This window comes from Drosophila montana, unplaced genomic scaffold, assembly GCF_035044405.1.
Source record: "Drosophila montana isolate Dmon_TW-CO22-7 unplaced genomic scaffold, ASM3504440v1 contig_3257_1, whole genome shotgun sequence".
Lineage (NCBI taxonomy): Eukaryota > Metazoa > Arthropoda > Insecta > Diptera > Drosophilidae > Drosophila > Drosophila montana.
Window position 1 is genome coordinate 1,166,204 of NW_026998140.1, and position 20,314 is coordinate 1,186,517.

At 37.8% G+C, this 20,314-nt stretch overlaps 1 protein-coding gene across 6 annotated transcripts in view; it reads right to left on the reverse strand.

The window, feature by feature from the left end:
* Positions 1–20,314, reverse strand: part of smog — a 42,419-nt gene that overhangs the window by 1,338 nt on the left and 20,767 nt on the right. For 2 of the 6 annotated variants that reach the window (XM_064690378.1, XM_064690377.1), the window contains exons 3-13: positions 17,950–18,881; positions 6,833–7,072; positions 6,691–6,749; positions 5,830–5,949; positions 4,954–5,034; positions 4,534–4,885; positions 4,396–4,464; positions 3,932–4,333; positions 2,733–2,927; positions 345–472; positions 148–259 (exon numbers count right to left, since the gene is read on the reverse strand). In XM_064690378.1, coding sequence (XP_064546448.1) covers positions 148–259; positions 345–472; positions 2,733–2,927; positions 3,932–4,333; positions 4,396–4,464; positions 4,534–4,885; positions 4,954–5,034; positions 5,830–5,949; positions 6,691–6,749; positions 6,833–7,072; positions 17,950–18,726 — 2,535 coding nt within the window. In that variant the 5' untranslated portion in view covers positions 18,727–18,881. Of the gene's footprint in view, positions 1–147; positions 260–344; positions 527–1,546; positions 2,642–2,732; positions 2,928–3,931; positions 4,334–4,395; positions 4,465–4,533; positions 4,886–4,953; positions 5,035–5,829; positions 5,950–6,690; positions 6,750–6,832; positions 7,073–17,949; positions 18,882–20,314 lie in introns of those variants that run through there. The other 4 variants (XM_064690376.1, XM_064690375.1, XM_064690379.1 and 1 more) reach the window with 3 other exon arrangements.

Genomic DNA, 20,314 nt, shown 5'->3' on the forward strand with positions numbered 1-20,314 from the left:
GTTTGAGTTGAAAGAGTTTTAAAAACATTGAGACAACTTTTGGCTTTTGCGTTTGGAAGTAAGACTTTCGTTTCACTTGGCCATGGTGGAAATGTATTTTACAGTGAAGACCCTGACTTGACGGCCAGTCGATCTTCAGTCACTTACTTGCAATGAGAAGCGACGATGACCCGCCTTGCGGCCGCCGCGCCTTTTGCTAATATGCGGATTATCCTGACGCAGCGTCTTGTTCTTCAGTATCTCCAGTTGTGTGTACAGTCTGCCGAAAAACGACAATCAAAATGGGGCCATAAAATGATCATCAAATGATCAACATGATCAGTTTGGTAAATTCGGGTTGTCACCTTTTGAGTTCGGCACGTATATCCTCGGGACTCATTTCGGATATGGTCAGCTCACCGATGTCGGGATCGCCCAGGCACAGGCCCGCATAGCCGCCGCCCAGTCGCTGGCCGGCATCGTGTGACGTACCCTTGAAAGCATCCACAGGTAAACGCATTGATAGATCATACGCAAGCGAACGAACCTGCAAGCTATGAAGATGCAACAAACACCGCAAAAAACACAAGCACACACACACACACACACACACACTCAGCACCGTACAAGAACGGATACGGAAACGAAAACGAAAACAGTAACGGAAAAGCCAACGCATAACGGTTAAACAGTCGAACGGAAATGCCAAAGGTAACGGAAACTCAACAGAGAGAGAGCGTAAAGGTAAAACGAAAAACAAAAAAACATATAAAACATAATATAAACAGAATCGTAAAAATTGGAAAAGTATAGAAGAGAAATCAGTGCGCTTTGTGTCAATTGTGTATTGAATTTTGATGGGCATTTACACTCAGAGAAAAAGTATGGTACTTATAAAGTTTTTTGCGTACAAATTACAAGACATTTCATTCTGCGGGATTTATTTTTTAAATATGAGTAAAAAATAAGACAAAAAACGCTTGAATTTAGCGCTTGTAGAATCCATTTTACAAGCTTAAATTAAGCGCACTTTTTCTTAATGAAAGAACAAAAGATCTTAAGTTCAAATATTTAGCGCTTTTTACTTATAAGAATCTACTTTACACGCTTAAATGAAGCGCATTTTTTCTTAATGAAAGAACAAAAGATCTTAAGTTCAACTATATTAATTTTGTTTATAGAAATTTCCAGCTTAAATGAAGCTAATTGTTTCTTAATGAAAGAACAAAAGATCTTAAGTTCAAAGATATTTTGTTTTTAGAAATTTTAGGCTCAAATGAAGCTAATTTTATTTAATGAAAGAACAAAAGATCTTAAGTTCAACTATTTTAATTTTGTTTTTAGAAATTTCAGTCTTAAATGAAGCTAATTGTTTCTTAATGAAAGAACAAAAGATCTTAAGTTCAACTATATTAATTTTGTTTATAGAAATTTCAAGCTTAAATGAAGCTAATTTTATTTAATGAAAGAACAAGAGATCTTAAGTTCAACTATATTAATTTTGTTTAATTGTTCTTAATTTTTTCTCAATTTAGTTGAAAGTTAAATAAATTTCAAACTCTGATTTTAACTCAATTTTTTCTCTGAGTGTATATTATGGCTTTTAGATTAGTGTTTAATTTTTTGTTTTTTATAAATGTGTATTTGTTGGGGAATGGGCGTGGTCGTGGGCGTGATTATGTCTCTTGTGGTGCTGTAAATGAGATAAACATAGGTCAAAATCTGAACATAATTAACGACGACTAAACGTTATATTCGGGCTGCGGCTAAGCTACTTGGGTTAGAGAGAGTTAGGGAGGCACACAGAGAGACAGTTAGAGAGGCAGACAGAGAGACAGAGAGAGAGGCAGAGAGAGGCATATATATGTATATATATTGATATAGTGTATGTAGAAGAAGAAAATACTCTATAGTTTTGGTATGCATGTTGGGTATTAAAAGGAAACCGATTTTTGTCATTCTACTTGTAGCTGTTGTGTTCAAGAAATGCATGCAAATACACACAACAAAAATGTTCATGCGGCCAGTGTTGGTTAACGTTTGCTATAGATTAAAAAACCAAAAAAGTACAGTTGTGCAACTGAAAGTTTTGTGGCTTGCATATGAGTAAAATGAGTTGAACACAAAATTAATAAATGGAAATCGAAATACATACAGTAAACATTCTGGTACAGTAAAATGACACTTGCAGCAACTTCATAGCTTGACTAAAATTCATGAATTATGTTAGCTTAAATACTAAAATTGTTTGTACTCCAACAAAAAACCAATAACCATAAGAATTCAACTCGACAAATGAAAAAAAATAGTTGTATCAAATAAATTTGTTTTCCAGCAAAAAGCTTTCTGCGGCGTTTCTCAAATTCGTTTTTTTGGTTTCTACAAAAATCGTTTCCTCAACCAAATGTCAATACCAAAATACAAAGACGAGAGTACGATTTACGATATATTTTTACTCGACGATGACTGTGCGGACAAATGAGCACAAATTGAGCCTACGTCGGGTTTATCTCAACTATAATGTATATGGCATACGGCGGAATTATCTGAACTTTCTAGTATATGTTGTATATATGGTAAATATGTATTTAGCACTCGAACAAACTTTGGACGCACTTGTTTATTTTTCTTTTCTTTTCTCTCTTGTTAGCGATAAATAAATCTGAATGTTAAACCAAATGTTAATTGAAAATGATGAAAATCATAAGGAAAAACTCAAGCTCGGACAATAATCATGAACAATTCGTTGTTACCTGCTTGTGTTGATACCACAATTTTGGCACAAATATCAAACCGAGGGCGAAGCTATTTGTCAGCTGCGAGCGCACAAAAAGCGCCAACAAAATGGCGCTGGGACTCATTTCCGGCAAATAGACGAAGCGCAGAAAATAGAAACTGGATGACACCAGAAACTCCAGCGTCAACGTTGTAACCAGAAATTGACGCTCCTGCAAAGGGTAAGAAACGCAAAATTTTAATGCAAATTGTTAGATGGAAAGTTGATATTTGTGAGTACATCAAATAAGAAACAAAAAAACTGTTTTGCAACACTACCAAATACAGTTACCTATTTTTTAATACAAATATTAAAGAAAAGTTGTGAACTTGACTATGGAGAGTAATTTCCCAATAACTTATATATTTATTGTCCGATCGATATGGAACTTTGAAGCAAAGCCTTTCAAAAATCATAGAAAATCAAGGGATCAAAATCTAGATAATCCCTCTTCTAGTATATAGAAAAAGTGAAATAATTTGAGACAATCCACAGAATCCGTTATATTTATTCCTAGGGTATAAAAAACATAAACTATTTTAAAAGACTCAAGCTATTCTTTTTTTAAACTTGTAATTTTTTGAAGGTAATCGGATCTTTGAAAGTTAGATTCTTGGACTCGGATCTGAATTTAGACAATTTTTTAACAAAATTTTCCCTTTTGAAAATGCCAAAATGGTTTCGATTTTTAATTTTAAGGCGGGCTGAACTGGAAATCGATATTTATCGGTTTTGAAACCATGGGGAGAATTATAAAAATAAAATAAAAAACTTCTTCTGTGTATGATATACAAAAACGTACATTCCATTCAAATATAAAATCTACAACTGTTTAAATTTACAATCAAGAAACTGCCTGTAAATTGATATTTATCGAATTTTAGTAAATGGATTAAACCGAATCTTAATTTTGAAAGCCTTGAATCGGAGATGTGCGCTAAAAAGAGCCTTTAAATCGATATTTATCGATTTAGAAATAATATGGAAATGTTTTTGAATAGAACGAAACAAAATGTTCTGCGAGTTACAAAAAATTCTCTGAATTATACAACAATATTAATCCTTAAGATAAACTCAGAAAACTTGAAATTAATATTTATCGATGTTCGTCAAAAAGCGGGACTTATCGAAATTAATTTCTTATTATAAACTGGCATAGAGAAGGGGCCTGCTCACCCGAAACTGTGTGTTGGCATTGCGACTGGCAATGGCCAGATGGAGGCCAAAGCAGAGTATGAGCATCTCGCTGGTCTGCGTCACCAGCTCCCATTTGAGGGGATGGCAAGTGTTGGTGCTGGCCTCACGCAGACTCTCCAGCTGGGCGCTCTCGAGCAGGTCCAGCGACGAGGCCGTAAATGCGGACATATAACAGATGACGGCAAACACCATGGTGCCCAGATACTTGAGCAGATCGACGTCGCGCAGCACCCAGCGATGCGCCTTCCTGGTGCGAAAGTCGACCAGATGTCGATAGAGCTTCAATATGATCGCACCATAGCAGGTAATAAAGCCAATTTCGCGCAGCCAGGGCTCCAGCAGGCAGCGCTCCGTGGAGGCGGGAAAGAAATGGACGGCAACCTAAAATGGAACATGCCATTAAAGTCAAAGTCAGGCGAAATCCGGAGCTGCAATTGACGCACCGATGCATAAAGTAAAACAATGCCCAGCAGAATGGTCTCCAGCACGGTCCACATGCCCGAGGCAATGGCCTAAAAAGCAGATTGAACATTTAAATATGGCTTTAATCAATTTATTTGTAGCTGGTTTGGTTTTCGCACCTTGCACTTGCGCTGCCGGAAGACAATCACGCTGAGCACCACGCAGCAGAGAATGCAGGCGGCCAGGACAATGGCCACCAGCAGACGCAGACAGGCATCTATGTTGAGAGCATCCTCCTCCTGAAAGCCGGAAAGGCAAATGCCATGCATATCGCAATTGCTGCAGCCACCCGGACAGGGCAGACACGAATAGTTGTCGTAGCCCTCGGATAGCTCCACCAGATCACCGGGAAAACCCTGCAGCGACGCATTCGGCAGGTAATAGGATTCGCGGCACAGGCACGTGTAGACATCACGCGTGGCCGGCGGCTTCGTTTCGGTCAGCAGGCAAAATGTCGTATTCCGATCGCAGCTGCAACAGATCAAAACTCAGTTAATCTTTATTTCTTTATTTAGTTAGTTTGTTTTAGTGGAATTTACCCGTGACGCCGTCCGAAGACCTCCTCCAGACCGTCGTTGCACACATCCTCGTCGGCGGCTATAAATGCAGCGGCAACAATTCTGTGAAGGTTCAATTTTAAATAGGTTTTAATAATATTTTTTATATTTATTAGCCTCAGGTATTACCCGTTATTTCCCGACCTGTACTCTTTTTCTCTAAATTTTAGCTAAAACTTTCCACTTATTTTCCACCCATTTTTGTGTGTTGTCAAAAAAATCAATGTCAGCAGTTTTTCACCCATTTTCCGACAGTGGAAGTGAATTTGTGTAAAACACGCCTGCCTTAAATTCTCACAGGGATCTTTAGAAATGAGTTAGGCGAATCGCACGCTCAAAATTTTTATCAAGCGCCTTTTCACCAACATTTCACGCTTGTAGGTGAAATTGACCAAAACCCCGTCTATGCGTGAATTCATATCACAAGAAAAAACTGCTGTGGAAATTTCAGTCATAAATTCTCACCGAGATTTTTAAAAAAGGAAAAGCACACGCACAATTTTTATCAATCGCGATTCCACAAATTTTCCACGCTTGTAGGTGAAATTGACCAAAACCCCGTCTATGCGTGAATTCATATCACAAGAAAAAACTGCTGTGGAAATTTCGGTCATAAATTCTCACCGAGATTTTTAAAAAAGGAAAAGCACACGCACAATTTGTATCAATCGCGATTCCACCAATTTTCCACGCTTGTAGGTGAAATTAACCAAAACCCCGTCTATGCGTGAATTCATATCACACGAAAAAACTGCTGTGTAAATTTCAGCTTACTAGCTCAGTCAATCAATCAGTCAGTCAGAATGTGTAAAAGGTTTTATTTAATTAAATAGATATTTAACTAAAATAATAACTCACTTGATTCGGTGCTCGGTGAATGATATGCGAAATGGCCACAGCCAGCGCCCCGTCAAAAGGTTGCAGTCACGAAAGGGCGCGCCCCACTCCTTGGTGCCATCGCTGCTGTTCCAGGCGGCCCTATGAGCATTTTCGATAGGATCAAATCAATTAGCGAACTGTCAGCTGCACGCAAACACAAGCTATAGCTATTTAATAATATCATATACGATGCGATCCACTGGGAAATCAAACATTTAGGTCTTTTAATCAAAAAAATGAGTATTCTATGTTAGTTAAAACTTGTTTTTAGATTCTCTCGCGACTCAAATTGAGCTTATGAACTTTATGGCTTATGTGAAATATAACGAAAAATACAAAAAAGTATTTTAACGTAATCCATTAAAAATTAAAGTATATCAATAAGCCCAATTAGTATTTTAAGTTACTTGAAACTTATTTTAAGATGCATTCAAATCTTAAATAAGCTCGAGAATTCTATTGTTTAAGCAAAACAAAAGGAAACTAAAATTATTTCAATTTCATACTTTTTTTAAAGATATAAAATGAGATCTTTCGCTGAGCTATGAGAAATTTAAAATTGAAACTTATTTTAAGATTTTTTTTCAGAAAAAAAAAAACAAATAAGATTTTTATAGACAAAACTAAAAGTAGAAAGAAAGGTTTTATATTGTTTCTATGTATTTAAACTAAAATGTTTTTTTAAGATTTTTTCAAGACAACAAATTTTATTTCCCAGTAAAATGAATAAGTTATTAAACGAATATCTTAACAAATATTTTATAATTATTTTTTAAATATAAAGATTGTACATAATTATTTTTATAATTCTTGGACTCAATTCTAGTATCTGGAACTCACCCCAATTCCCGCCAATAGGAGCCCAAGTAAGCCTTATTATGCACCTGATTCGGTGGTATCTGAAAATGAAATAATACCAATAGCCATTAAGAGTCCATAAGCTAAAATGTTATTTGTTCATTTGTCGTGGTCCGGAACTGACCGTCACATTGTCCCTGAATTTGACAACAACTGTGTGTATGCTGGGCGCCGCGATGGCAAAGGCCAACAGATTGTCATCCTCGTTGAGGGCATTGCTGGCAATGCCATTGGCCCGCCGGCTCACCTCCGCCCGGGTCGGCTCATCTATGGCAATGGGCGTGTTGGCATTTGGAAATTTATTCGATAGGAATTCAGTAAATTCGCGTGCAGCGACCTCGGCAATCTCGGTGAAGTCGTAATACTGTAAATTCAAGCAAAAACAAAATGTTAATTATTTTGATTTGAATTCAAAGTGAAATCAGGGAAAACCATAATAGTATGTTAAAAGATCTTTCACAATTTTCGCAAAATCCACCTCGCTTGGTGGATAAATGCGGGTCAATGGGTTAAAGAACGAAAGTTTTTTTTTGGCTTAAAGATTCTCTCCACAAGACTAACATGGGCATAAATAATTCATTCTAACTTGAGTTAGTATGTATGTTTGTATGTATGTTTTATATGTATGTATATATGTATGTGAGCATGCATGTCTGTATGTATGTATGTATGAATGTGCATATATATGCAAGCATGTATGAATGAATGAATATATGAATGCATTAATGAGTGTGTGAATGTGTGTATGTAATTATGTATGTATGTATGTATGTGTGTGTGAATGAGTATGTGTATGTGTGTGCGTGTATGTATAAATGTATGTACGTATATATGTGTGTATGTATGTTTGCATGCAAGTTGTCTTCTATAGCAATAGCAGACCAATTTGTCTTGTTGCGCGGCAAATTTAAATATTTATTAAAGCTGCCCTTCTCCTCGATTCTCAAAAATTTAAGTAAGGCTTGCAGGCTTCACCAATGGATTAGTCGCGGGCGGCTTCAACGCTGGAAGCTGAGGAGCCGAAGGAGGAGGAGCACCAAGGGGCGGAGCAGGAGGCGTAGGTATGTACATAGGTATGTATGTATGTAGGTATGTACATAGGTATGTATGTATGTAGGTATGTACATAGGTATGTATGTATGTAGGTATGTACATAGGTATGTATGTATGTAGGTATGTACATAGGTATGTATGTATGTAGGTATGTACATAGGTATGTATGTATGTAGGTATGTACATAGGTATGTATGTATGTATGTATGTATGTACATAGGTATGTAGGTATGTATTTATGTATGTATGTATGTATGTATGTATGTATGTATGTATGTATGTATGTATGTATGTATGTATGTATGTATGTATGTATGTATGTATGTATGTATGTATGTATGTATGTATGTATGTATGTATGTATGTATGTATGTATGTATGTATGTATGTATGTATGTATGTATGTATGTATGTATGTATGTATGTATGTATGTATGTATGTATGTATGTATGTATGCATGTATGTATGTGTGTGTGTGTGTGTATGTATGCATGTACGTATGTATGTATGTACGTATGTATGTACGTATGTATGTATGTATGTATGTATGTATGTATGTATGTATGTATGTATGTATGTATGTATGAGTGTATGTATGTATGTATGTATGTATGTATGTAGGTATGTATGTATGTATGTATGTATGTATGTATGTATGTATGTATGTGTGTGTGTGTGTTTATATTTATGTACGTATTAATGTTTGGACGTATGTATGTGTATATGTGTTAGCCCCTAGCTGCGCTGCAAATTTAAAAAAAAACGTTTAAACTAATGCCCTACTACGCGATTCTCATAAATTCAAGTAAGTCTCAAGTATTGGAGGAGATGGCAGCTTCAACTATGCAGGAGGCAGGACATCTATATAAAATATACTATGAAGGAGGCGTCCGCTTTAATATTGGAGAAGGCGGATTCACCTATAGCAAAGGCAGTGGCATTCATTATAAACTGGTACGTATTATAAACATAACTATGTCTTAATTTATTTTAAATAAAATACAATTATTACAATCGTATGAATGCATTTTTTTTTTTTTGTATAAATATTGCTCTACTATGCGATTCTCACTAATTCAAGTAAGGTTCTGCAGGTTAGTTGCGTTTTTGAGATAATAAACATTATCTCTGCTTTTATTTATTTTCAGGGATGTGTTCATATAAAAATTCGTCTCCCTCCTACTAATCGATGACAACAACAAAAAAATGTTCGTGCATATTTACAGGTGAGTACGTTATTACAAACATTTATTTACACTAGCGGGTTAGCCCCGGCCTTGCCCATGTTACTTATAAAATCAATTCTCTCCAAGATCTTTGAAAAAGAAAATAAGACTATTCATAAAATTATGTATGTAGAGCTTTGAAAATAAGTTTAAAGCAAATCGGACAAAACCTACACACAAGAATAAAGTTGCCATGTTTATATGCCAAATTGATTAACAGGCCAAACCACGAACAAAAAGCCAAACCTTATGAAAAGCAGATAAGATTTCACCGAGTTACGGGGGTGGTAAATTTTAACCAATGTCTTTATAGGATATTTGAGGGAACCATTTTCACATGAATTTCGACCAAAAATAATGTTGCCAGATTTTGATGCCAAATTTATCTAGAGGCAAAAAAATGAACAAAGAACCAAATCTCGTGAAAATCGGATGAGATTTGACTGAGTTATGGGGGTGGGAAATTTGGACCTATGTCTATATAGGATATTTGAGGGAACCATTTTCACATGAATTTCGACCAAAAATAATGTTGCCAGATTTTGATGCCAAATTTATCTAGAGGCCAAACCATGAACAAAAAGCCAAACCTTATGAAAATCGGATGAGATTTGACCAAGTTATGGGTGTGGGAAATTTGGACCTATGTCTATATAGGATATTTGAGGGAACCATTTTCACATGAATTTCGACCAAAAATAATGTTGCCAGATTTTGATGCCAAATTTATCTAGAGGACAAACCATGAACAAAAAGCCAAACCTCGTGAAGATCGGATGAGATTTGACCGAGTTATGGGGGTGGGAAATTTTGACCTATGTCTATATAGGATATTTGAGGGAACCATTTTCACATGAATTTCGACCAAAAATAATGTTGCCAGATTTTGATGCCTAATTTATCTAGAGGCCAAACCATGAACAAAAAGCCAAACCTCGTGAAAATAGGATGAGATTTGACCAAGTTATGGGTGTGGGAAATTTTGACCTATGTCTATGTAGGATATTTGAGGGAACCATTTTCACATGAATTTCGACCAAAAATAATGTTGCCAGATTTTGATGCCAAATTTATCTAGAGGCTAAGCCATGAAGAAAAAGCCAAACCTCATGAAAATCGGGTGAGATTTGACCGAGTTATGGGGGTGGGAAATTTTGACCTATGTCTATATAGGATATTTGAGGGAACCATTTTCACATGAATTCCGACCAAAAATAATGTTGCCAGATTTTGATGCCAAATTTATCTAGAGGCCAAATCATGAACAAAAAACCAAACCTCGTGAAAATCGGATGAGATTTGACCGAGTTATGGGGGTGGGAAATTTGGACCTATGTCTATGTAGGATATTTGAGGGAACCATTTTCACATGAATTTCGACCAAAAATAATGTTGCCAGATTTTGATGCCAAATTTATCTAGAGGCCAAACCATGAACAAAAAGCCAAACCTTATGAAAATCGGATGAGATTTGACCAAGTTATGGGGGTGGGAAATTTGGACCTATGTCTATGTAGGATATTTGAGGGAACCATTTTCACATGAATTTCGACCAAAAATAATGTTGCCAGACTTTGATGCCTAATTTATCTAGAGGCCAAACCATGAACAAAAAGCCAAACCTCGTGAAAATCGGATGAGATTTGACCGAGTTATGGGGGTGGGAAATTTTGACCCGTGTCCGAATAGGATAAATATCTAGTAAAATCGTTACGAATATTAGTACAAAGAAGAACAACCAAAGGCTGCCAATTGCCTTGGAGCAGTAACTTTAACTGAAAACCGGTTGGCAAATAAAACAAGCAACATGTCAGTGAAACGTTCACGAATAGAGTCCAAAGAATAATATAAAAAATGCACAATCCATCGAATATGTACACACACACACTCCAAAAAGCACACACAAAAAAGGAAGTAGCTTGTAATCCGAGCTGGTAATATGATAAGCTGAGCACACAAGACTCTCGAGACTTGTAAAACATATTTACATTAGAAGAAGGCACACACCTTGGCTGAGCCTGAATATGAAATGTAACCCCAAATATACGGAGGAGGGGGGGAAGGGCGACATAATTGGTGTGAACGCGAAGAAAATTGAGGATACGTAAATAAGATGACCCCAGCTGGAATCTCGCCATGCCACTTGGCTGTGACCCGTGTGTTGTAGCTATTAATTATTCACATGACGCACGCTTTTTGCCCGGGCTCTGTAAAAGTTGTGTGTGAGTGTGTGTGTGTGTGTGTGGAAAATAATACGATTTAATGTCCAAGCAGCGCAACAAAATGCCACTAATGCCATGTGACTATGTGAATGTGGCCCTTGCCTGGCTAGATGCGTCGAGGATACGCGCCGGATACGCTGTCGAGGAGCAGCAGCAAGCTCTGATGACATCATTATGCCTTTTGGAAACAAAAGGTAACCGCAGCACGTGGTGGAAAGCGGCAAGCGGGGGCTAAAGGGGCGGCTAGTGGCTGTCAAATGTATGTGTATGTGCGTGTGTGCGTGTGTGTGTGGGTGAGTCACCTTTGGCTTTTCAAACAAATATTTCCCATTAGCAATGCTCGACGCGCTGGAGGGGCGACCACATTGCGTATACGTTATGTGTGTGCCAGATGAAAAGCCAAATGAATTATTAACAAGAAACAAACATATTTGTACACAAATAACCTACACACACACACACACACGCACACACACTCGCGTCGGGGGTTGGATTCGTTGGGGCGTGTTGCGGTCTCCGTCAAAGAAACAAACAACAACAAAAATCGTTGAAACACTTGTAAATAGCAAAAACCACAAAACAGAAGCGATTGTGCAATAAAACATGCATACATTTGCAGGCACACACACACGCACACACACAGACAACACATGTAAATAAAGCCAGCAACTATGCCAAGTGTTGTGCCACACACACACGCATACACACACACGCACACACACACCCCTCCGCACAAGCAGTTGAAATGAAATCCGTAAAGCGCGTTTTACTGGCTTTTTAATGTCTCATGCCTCGACATCTCGTCGTCGCGCACTCGGATATGCCGGCATTTCGCATATAGTATGTATGTAATTACACACACAAACATGGGCTTATGTACACTGAAAAAAAAAAAACAACGAGCACAACGTTTGCTAAACTCCAACCTTAGCTGTTTGCGCTTTAATATGTAGTCATGTTTATATTGGTTTTCGGCTTAGCTACATTTTTGCGTAAATCCTTTTAAATTAACAGCATAAAATATGTGATAAACATTTTGGAACTAGTGAAAAGTTCATTTGGGGAATAAGTTCTTTAAAGTGTGCACAAAAATCGAGTATAAATTGCAAGAAATTTTCTTTTATGCCTTATTTAATTAATTAATACTAAGTATATTTCTACCAACCCTCTAATTAATCATACGTCAATTTCTTTACTATATTTGTTGTAAGCTACCATCAAAAAAAAAGCTAGTTCTATTCACATTTTGAACCAATGCCTTGCCTTTAGGCTCAGTTCGTGAACCTGTTTTTCTACATCCATGAACCCCAGAACCTCTCGTCACTCTTGACTATTTTATTTATATGGCAAATAATGTTGTTTGATTCCATATTTTCCTATTTGGAAACTGGAACTAATTATAAACTATATAACAAGCTTAACCAAATTTTGAAGCTACCTGGCCCGAGTTCATTGTTGGTCATTAGGAAGCACTAAGAGTGAGCAGGTTGTCTGTATAGCTATTTCAAGACATTTCCTATTCTATCACCAAAAGATATTACTATCGATTCTAGGTAGATATTCGCAAGGCCTTATACTCAGTCTAATGCTATAACAACTTGGGAATTATAAGCAAAGCCTACTTTTGTGTGCTTTAGGCTCGTCTGCTTTTTGAGCTATTATTCAGTTCAAGTTTCGGTTTAAATAACAATTTGGAAAGCCTTTTACAGTCTGATTAAAATCTAGTTTTAACTTCATTTCTGCCATTTTACATGCCTATTTCGTTACTTTTCTCGCTGTGTATGTTTATACAAAATTCTTACTTATGACCATAAAAATATTTACATGCCCATATGGCATTTGGTTGTTGTTGTTGCTGTTGCTGTTGTTGTCATTTGCATGTTTTGCCATCGTGTTATTCGCTTTGTGCTTAATGAATAAAATATGTCAGCTGCTTTGCTTTGCGTTTTGTCGTGCTTCGCTGCTTTTTTTTTGTGCTGTTGCTGTTGCTGATGCTGCTGCTGCTGTTGACACTTACAAATCTCATCTGGGCAGCTTTGAAGTATGCACTAGTTCGGAGCACATCTTTCATTATGCAGAACATCTGGCTGGCTGACTGCCTGCCTGGCGGGCGAGCTGCTTGAGTGTGTTTTCAGGTCTGAGCCGCATTGCAATTTCGCAAAACGGTTGCTTATTCAAGCAGCACGCAAATTGCGACTCACACTTCATAATTTAATGCAGTAAATTGCAAAGGGCACGTGGCGAAGTGTAATTTCAAAAAAGAGCGCATTTAAGCGTGCAACGCGTCCAGCTGCCGGCCATGTCGCCATGTTTAGTGGCCGTTTCCGGTTTGCGCCTACAACGTATGCAACACTTTTTGTTTCATTTAATACTTGTTACATGGCTGGGCTTAACCGCTGTTAACTTAACAGCGCATGCTTACAGATCTGTTACAATACGCAGTTTGCTGTTATTCGAATGTTTTAATTAATATTTGTTATCTGACGTGTCTTCACAGCTGTTATCTTAACAGCGAATGCTTACAGATCTGTTACAATACGCAGTCTGCTGTTATTCGAATGTATTTATTTTTACTTGTTACTTAGCTGGGCTTAATAGCTGTTATCTTAACAGCGAATGCGTACAGCTCTGTTACAATACGTAGCTTGTTGCTGTTATTCGAATGTTTTAATTAATAATGTAATAAAATGAACCGATTTTAATTATTTTACAATTCGTATTAACGGAAGTTGAAATTCCTCAGTGTTTGCTGCGAGTTTTAAAATACTTATATATACATTTTAAGCAGCTAAGTATACAAAAAAGAATACAAATGCAATTGGCAATATGGGCTGGGCTTGCACTATAATTTATGGCAGACATGCATTGGTAAATGATTTTCTATATAAAAGTGCGTCGCGTGATGCAACGCACATGCTAAATCATTGGGGTGCAATTACTTAAATATTTTTTGACGTTGCATTGTGCTGAGTTAGTCAGTTTGTTGCTTCACTGTGGCTGTTCTTGTTGTTGTTGTTGTTGCTGAAACAAAAGCAAACAAATGGGCAGCGGCATATAAATTTGTGCCGTTGTTGTTGAAGCGGAACAAAAGCAGCCGCTGCCAACAGGAGCAGCAAAAGCAACAGCAACAACAATGATAATAACAATAACAATAAGAACAAGCAGCAACAATGACGCTTGACAGGCATTGGACAACGCGTCCGCTGTTGACCAGAGCCACAGAGCAAAACAAAAGACAACCAGCCTGGACGGGCCCAGGCCCAGGCCCAGGCCCAGGCCAGGCTACTGTAGAGGGTATTATTATTAGCACACAAAGCGTGTAACGCATAAAAGAAGATGTTTTCCATAAATATATACCTGATATGCATATATACCTGATTATATATAGCTGATAAGTATTAAGATAGGTTAATGTAGCCAAGTCCTAAAATATCCAGCTATTTATGAATAGTTCTATGAAGAGTTCGCAATTAAAATTGAGTCTTTTTGCATATTGGGCGGATCGAAAGACTATATCATATAGCTGCCATATGAATAAGCTGCTGAAAATTAAGTTCTTGCATTTCTTGACCAAACTTGGCTTTTAATCGTGTACTATATATTCCCTATATATGAACCCAATCTCAAGTGCATCGCACTTTTACATCATGAAGCTTCAATCCTCTCGCACATCTGCCAAACCCTCGGCTAGGGTATTTAATCTTCGGCCATATATTTTTATCTTCTTCTTTTTTTTTGCATTTTCCCCCCGGCTGCCAGCTGTTGTTCCATGTGCGGCCACTTTATTCATTATATTGTACAACATTTTCATATATATCCAAGTGTGGGGCTACGTGGCCAAGTATCACACACTCGTGTGTATAGATCCAAATCGCACACACACACACACACACACACAAAGACGTCCTAATGGCAATTTACAAATTTGCTTGCCATTTTGTGCCAAGCAATTGAAATTGTATCTTTTAATTATGGCTCTCAGCTGCTTGGCAATTGCGTCAAGCCAGCAGCCAGCCACATCGATCGCTCACTCACAGTGCGTGTGTGTCTGTGCGTGTGTGTGTGTGTGGGTGTGTGTGGGTGTGTGGGTGTGTGTCACTTTGGGTGGGTGTGGCAGGCAGGAAGTGAAATGGCTGCAACGTGGCACATTGTTTACACGCTGTCCCATTGAATATTTATACGAATCGCGCAGTTGGCTAAAAATAGCTGACAAAGCGCCAGCTGAGCAAAATCAGAGTTGGGCGCGTTTCGTGTTCGTGCTTAAAAGAATGAAAACTCAAAAGCACGACAAGACAATACATATATAAGATGCCTATTGATATATATACTATATATAGGCCAAGTTGCAGAGTAATATAGAGTGAGAAGAATTATTCTAAGGCAAACAGAGGGGGCTTATCATTTTTTTCTCGATAACTCCTCTCAGTTTCATAATATCGATATATATCGATTAACATAGATATATCAGTAATAGGTCAAGTTTTCTAGTCTTATAAAGTGAGTGGAATTATTCAAAATCGAGCAGAGGGAACTTAACATATTTGTTTGATAACTTTCAAAGTATCGATAAATATCGATGTATGTTAATAAGTCATTTCGCCTAGCATTTTTAAGTGAAAAGCAATAATATAAAGCAAACAGGAGCGGTTTATCATTTTTTCAATAACTGCTTCCAGTTGAATAATATCGATACATGTGTAATAGGGCAAGTTATTTAGTACTTATTATGAAGTCTAAAGCAGACTTTTTTCTAAATACCGATACATATCGATATATTTTAATAGGTCAAGTTTTCTAGTACTATAAAGTGAGAAAGAAGTCTATAATTTTTCGATAACTCCTCCCAGTTTCATAATATCGATACATATCGATTTGATCCTTGGCTGTTAAGACTCGAGAATTATAAGAGCTAGATAAACCAAACTTGGTATTTGTATACTATATACAGATTACAAATCTTTCACCTCTTGTATACCTCAGGCCGTGCCCCAAACAATTGTATAATTGGTAGAGCCTAGCGCTTTAGTATATACACAATGTGGTCAATGTGGTCATATTGAAGCCCTGAAAATGGCATTAAAATCGGACTATAAGCACCGAGGTAAAGTATGCATTTCTTATAGGGTGGGGCTAAGGAAAGAAGCAGCTAGAATAAGCCTGCTTGGATCTAGCTTCAACTTTAAATTCGAGTTCTTGCTGGAATTGTCATGCAAATTCAATTAAAATATCGTTGATAGACCGCACACCAGATACGCGCCAAGATGCGCGCCGAGCAGAGCCTGTGGCTGACTTCTTTAGTATCTTTTAATTAACTTGCGAGAGCAAAACGCGTGACATGCCGTCAAGCAGACGATGCGATGCGATGCGCTGCCAGGCTGCCAGGCTGCCTGCAAATCCCATGTAATACCTGAAACCCGGCCTGCACGCCGCGACGTCTTCCATCTTCAGCCCTGGGCTAGAGATAGTATGTGCGTCGGGCATGGCGTATGCGTAATATTTTTTACGACCATCCACGAAAACCCAGCGCCTGGGTTTTTCCTGCGACATTCATGCGCAAGGCAACGAATGAAAAAACAACAACAACGATTTTAGTCAGAATGAAAATGCGAAAGTCTGATTCAACTTATGCTTGCCGAGTGCAGGGTGGAGCGGGCGGTGCGGGGCGGGGCGGGCGGGGTTGGAGGGATTGCCGGTCTCAGCAATTTTATTGATTAGACACCGAAAAAAGGCGCCCGCCTTCCGGCACGCCCCGTGACATTTCCGACCGTCGAGCATTTTGTCAACTGTCAAGTTAGCAGTTTTAAAAATTCATGCTAATTGCCCGCTTTGGGTCGATTGCAAGCTGCAATTTTTCTCACAGACAAAACCCCAATTGGGAACAGGCCAAGTGGGCGATAGCAATAACAACAAAACGGAATTCAGATAATTAATAGATTGTTTCAGACTTGTGCCAAATACAGTTATAACAGAAAACAATATGGAATATTATATGTTCAACCAGTTGCCTGCCCTTTTAACGAATTTTCAATGCGATATAAAAAGAACATACTCCAAATCGGGAAGGTTTATTTTTATAGTTATGTCAATAGATTTAAAAGGAACTTAGCATAGAAATAATAGGTTTTTAAGTGGATCCTGTTAGATTTCTGTAAACAGCCGGAATGTTAATGTCAGGATCTTAAATTAGCATTAACAGACTGTTAGGCGACTCTTATTAGAGTGCTGTTAACAGCCAGAATGTTATTGTCAGGTTATATTTATAGATACACCAAAATTTTAAGCAGGATCTTAGCATAGCATTAACAGAGTGTTAAGTGATTCTTATTAGACAGCCAGAATGTTAATGTGGGGCTCATTTTATAAATATATATGAAAAGATTCAGCAGGATATTAGCATAGTGTTAACAGACTGCTAAGTGACTCTCATCAGAGTGCTGTTTACCACCAGAATGTTAATGTGTGGTCAGTTTTAAAGATATATCAAAAGATTCAGCAGGAACTTAGCAACTTGGAGTTAACAGACTGTTAAGTGACTTTCATTAGAGTGCTGTTAACAGGCAGAATGTTAATGTGAGATCATTTTTAAAGATATCTCAAATGAGAGATAGATTCAGCGGGAACTTAGCAAAGCCTTAACAGACTGTTAAGTCACACCAATTAGAGTGCTGCTAACGGCCAGAATGTTAGTGTGAGTGGCTTTTATTTGCTTAAGGGTAACAGAAAAATAAATATAACTTACCGGCTCATCGGGCAGAGTCTCCAGCACCTTGGGCTCGCATTTTTCTGGCTTTTTGCTGCCAGCTGTGGATGCTGTTGCTGTTATTGCAGCTGTTGGTGTTGCGGGCGCTGTTGTTGCAGCTGCCGCCGCAGCTGTTGATGTTGTGTGTTGCGCTGTTGTTGTGGTTGTTGTTGTTGTTGTTGTTGAGGCGCTGCGCTTGCGCAAACGCTCCGCATTACTCAGCGCGGATACAACGCTGCCCACGGGCGACAGCTCATCAAAATCGAAGCCATTCGCCTCGCGCAGCTGAAACTCCGGAACGCCAAAGCTCAAACTCTCCCGGAGCTGGGCGCGCTTGTAGTAGGCGAGCAGAGCGTCGCGCCGGCTGCTGCCGCTGCCCGGAGACGCCACAGCAAGCGGCAGCAGCAACAGCAGCGGCAGCAGTTGATAAATTTTGTGGCAAGGTGGATAGCAATTGTTGTTGTTGTTGTTGTGTAATTTGTTGCTGCTGTTGTGTTTATTGCTATTTTGTGAATTTGTTCGTTGGTTTTGTTGTTGCTTTTTCAGGTGGTCTCGATCTCTGTGTTGCATGTGGCATTTGTGGCTGAATAGCTGAGTATTCAATTGAGTATTCATTCGATTTTGGTGGCATCTTTTGTGGCTTTTGCTGCTGCTGCTGCTCTTCTTCTTATTGCTGCTGCTGTTATTGTTGTTGTTGTTATAATTATTATTTTGATAGTTGCTTTCATGCATTGAACTTTGAGCTACTTTTGACTTTGTTGCTATGCACAGTTCCATATCACTAAAGTTGTTCGGTTTTGTCGTATAAAATGTTGTCGTCTTCTTCTTCTTTTACCACTTCTAGTTGCAGCACTTTGTGTTCGTCGTTGTGGGCGTGGCGTGCAGCGAGGCAGCTTCAATTTGTTATTCCACGTGTGGCACAGCGCGCACATCTGCAAATGAGAAAAGTTACGTTATTTTCCTTGAAGTCAAAATATTCAATTGCAGCAAAGGCATCAAGCATCAGTCGAGAGTGTCCGACTAGCAGATACCCTGTCAGCAGCTTATTAGTTCTTATCCTTAATATTAATTTTGTTATAGCAAAAATTTTGACAACAGTAAATTGTTATTTACCAAATATTTCTGAAAAATCGATATTTATCGATATTCTTAGTGTAATAGCGAAACAGGAAAAATGACTGAAAAACATATACTCTTGCTTAATGTATATTAAACGAAAGAGTGCTGGTTCAAACCTCAGAAGCGTATTTTGATATAGTATTGAAAATTAATATTTATCGCTGAAAATCGATATTCAAAGTTAAATTGGGTAATAAGAAAATTTACCGAAATGCATATAGTTTTTTGCATACTGAACGAGAGGGTGCTGGTTCAAATCCCAGAATATGGTACCTATATAGCATTAAACCTGAACATTTTTTGCTGAAAATCTACATTCAATGTGTAGTTAGGGAATAAGGGACATAATCGAGAAAAATATACGTTTGTTTTGTGTGTATTTAATGAGAGGGTGCTAGTTCAAACCACAGACAACGGTAACTCTATAGCATTAGACCTCAATATTTTTCGCTAAAAATCTATATTCATCTTGGAGTTGGGGAATATAGGAAATTATTGCAAAAAAATATACATTTGTTTTGTGTATATTAAAGGAGATTGTTATATTCTCTAGCTATCTTAGTCTCTGGCATCAGTGTAATTCCACAAACAGAAAGGCAAAGCTACTCAGCTTATCGTCCTGCTCAAGAATATATATACACTTTTTGGCGTCAGAGATGTTTGTTACATGCACAATATAACACACTTTTCTTTCAATTACATTATAAACTGGATATACAAGTTACAAATATTCAAATTAAGCCAACTTGCAGAAGAAGTAAAAAGTTGTCAGCTTCTCTTCGTATACATAGCTTATATACTGAGAATAGATTGAAGCCATTTCATAATTAATAAAATCTACGAGCCCAGTCGAGTGCCCAAGAGACAGACAAAGTTTTTGGCCTCTTTTGCAGCCTCTTTTCATATTACATAACACAATTACCATGGGGAAAAGTGCACATAAAGTGTGAAATTGCATGGAAAACTTTAATCAACATTTAAGCCCCAGCTTTGTTGCTAATAACTAAATGCTCTACGTTGTAGTCTTAAGTGTTTTTAAATAGATTGGCATATCATTTTCTATTTAAATGGAATTAACAGAAAAGTGAGCCATAAAAGTTTTAATACTCGGTAACAATACTTGCGAAGGAGCTCTAATTAAGCTAGTTCTATAAAAGCAGCCAGTCTTCAATCCAAACAGGCTACGCAATCAAAGCTTTTCGCATAACACTTTAGGATTTGAACCAGAAACTTTCCTCGTATTAAG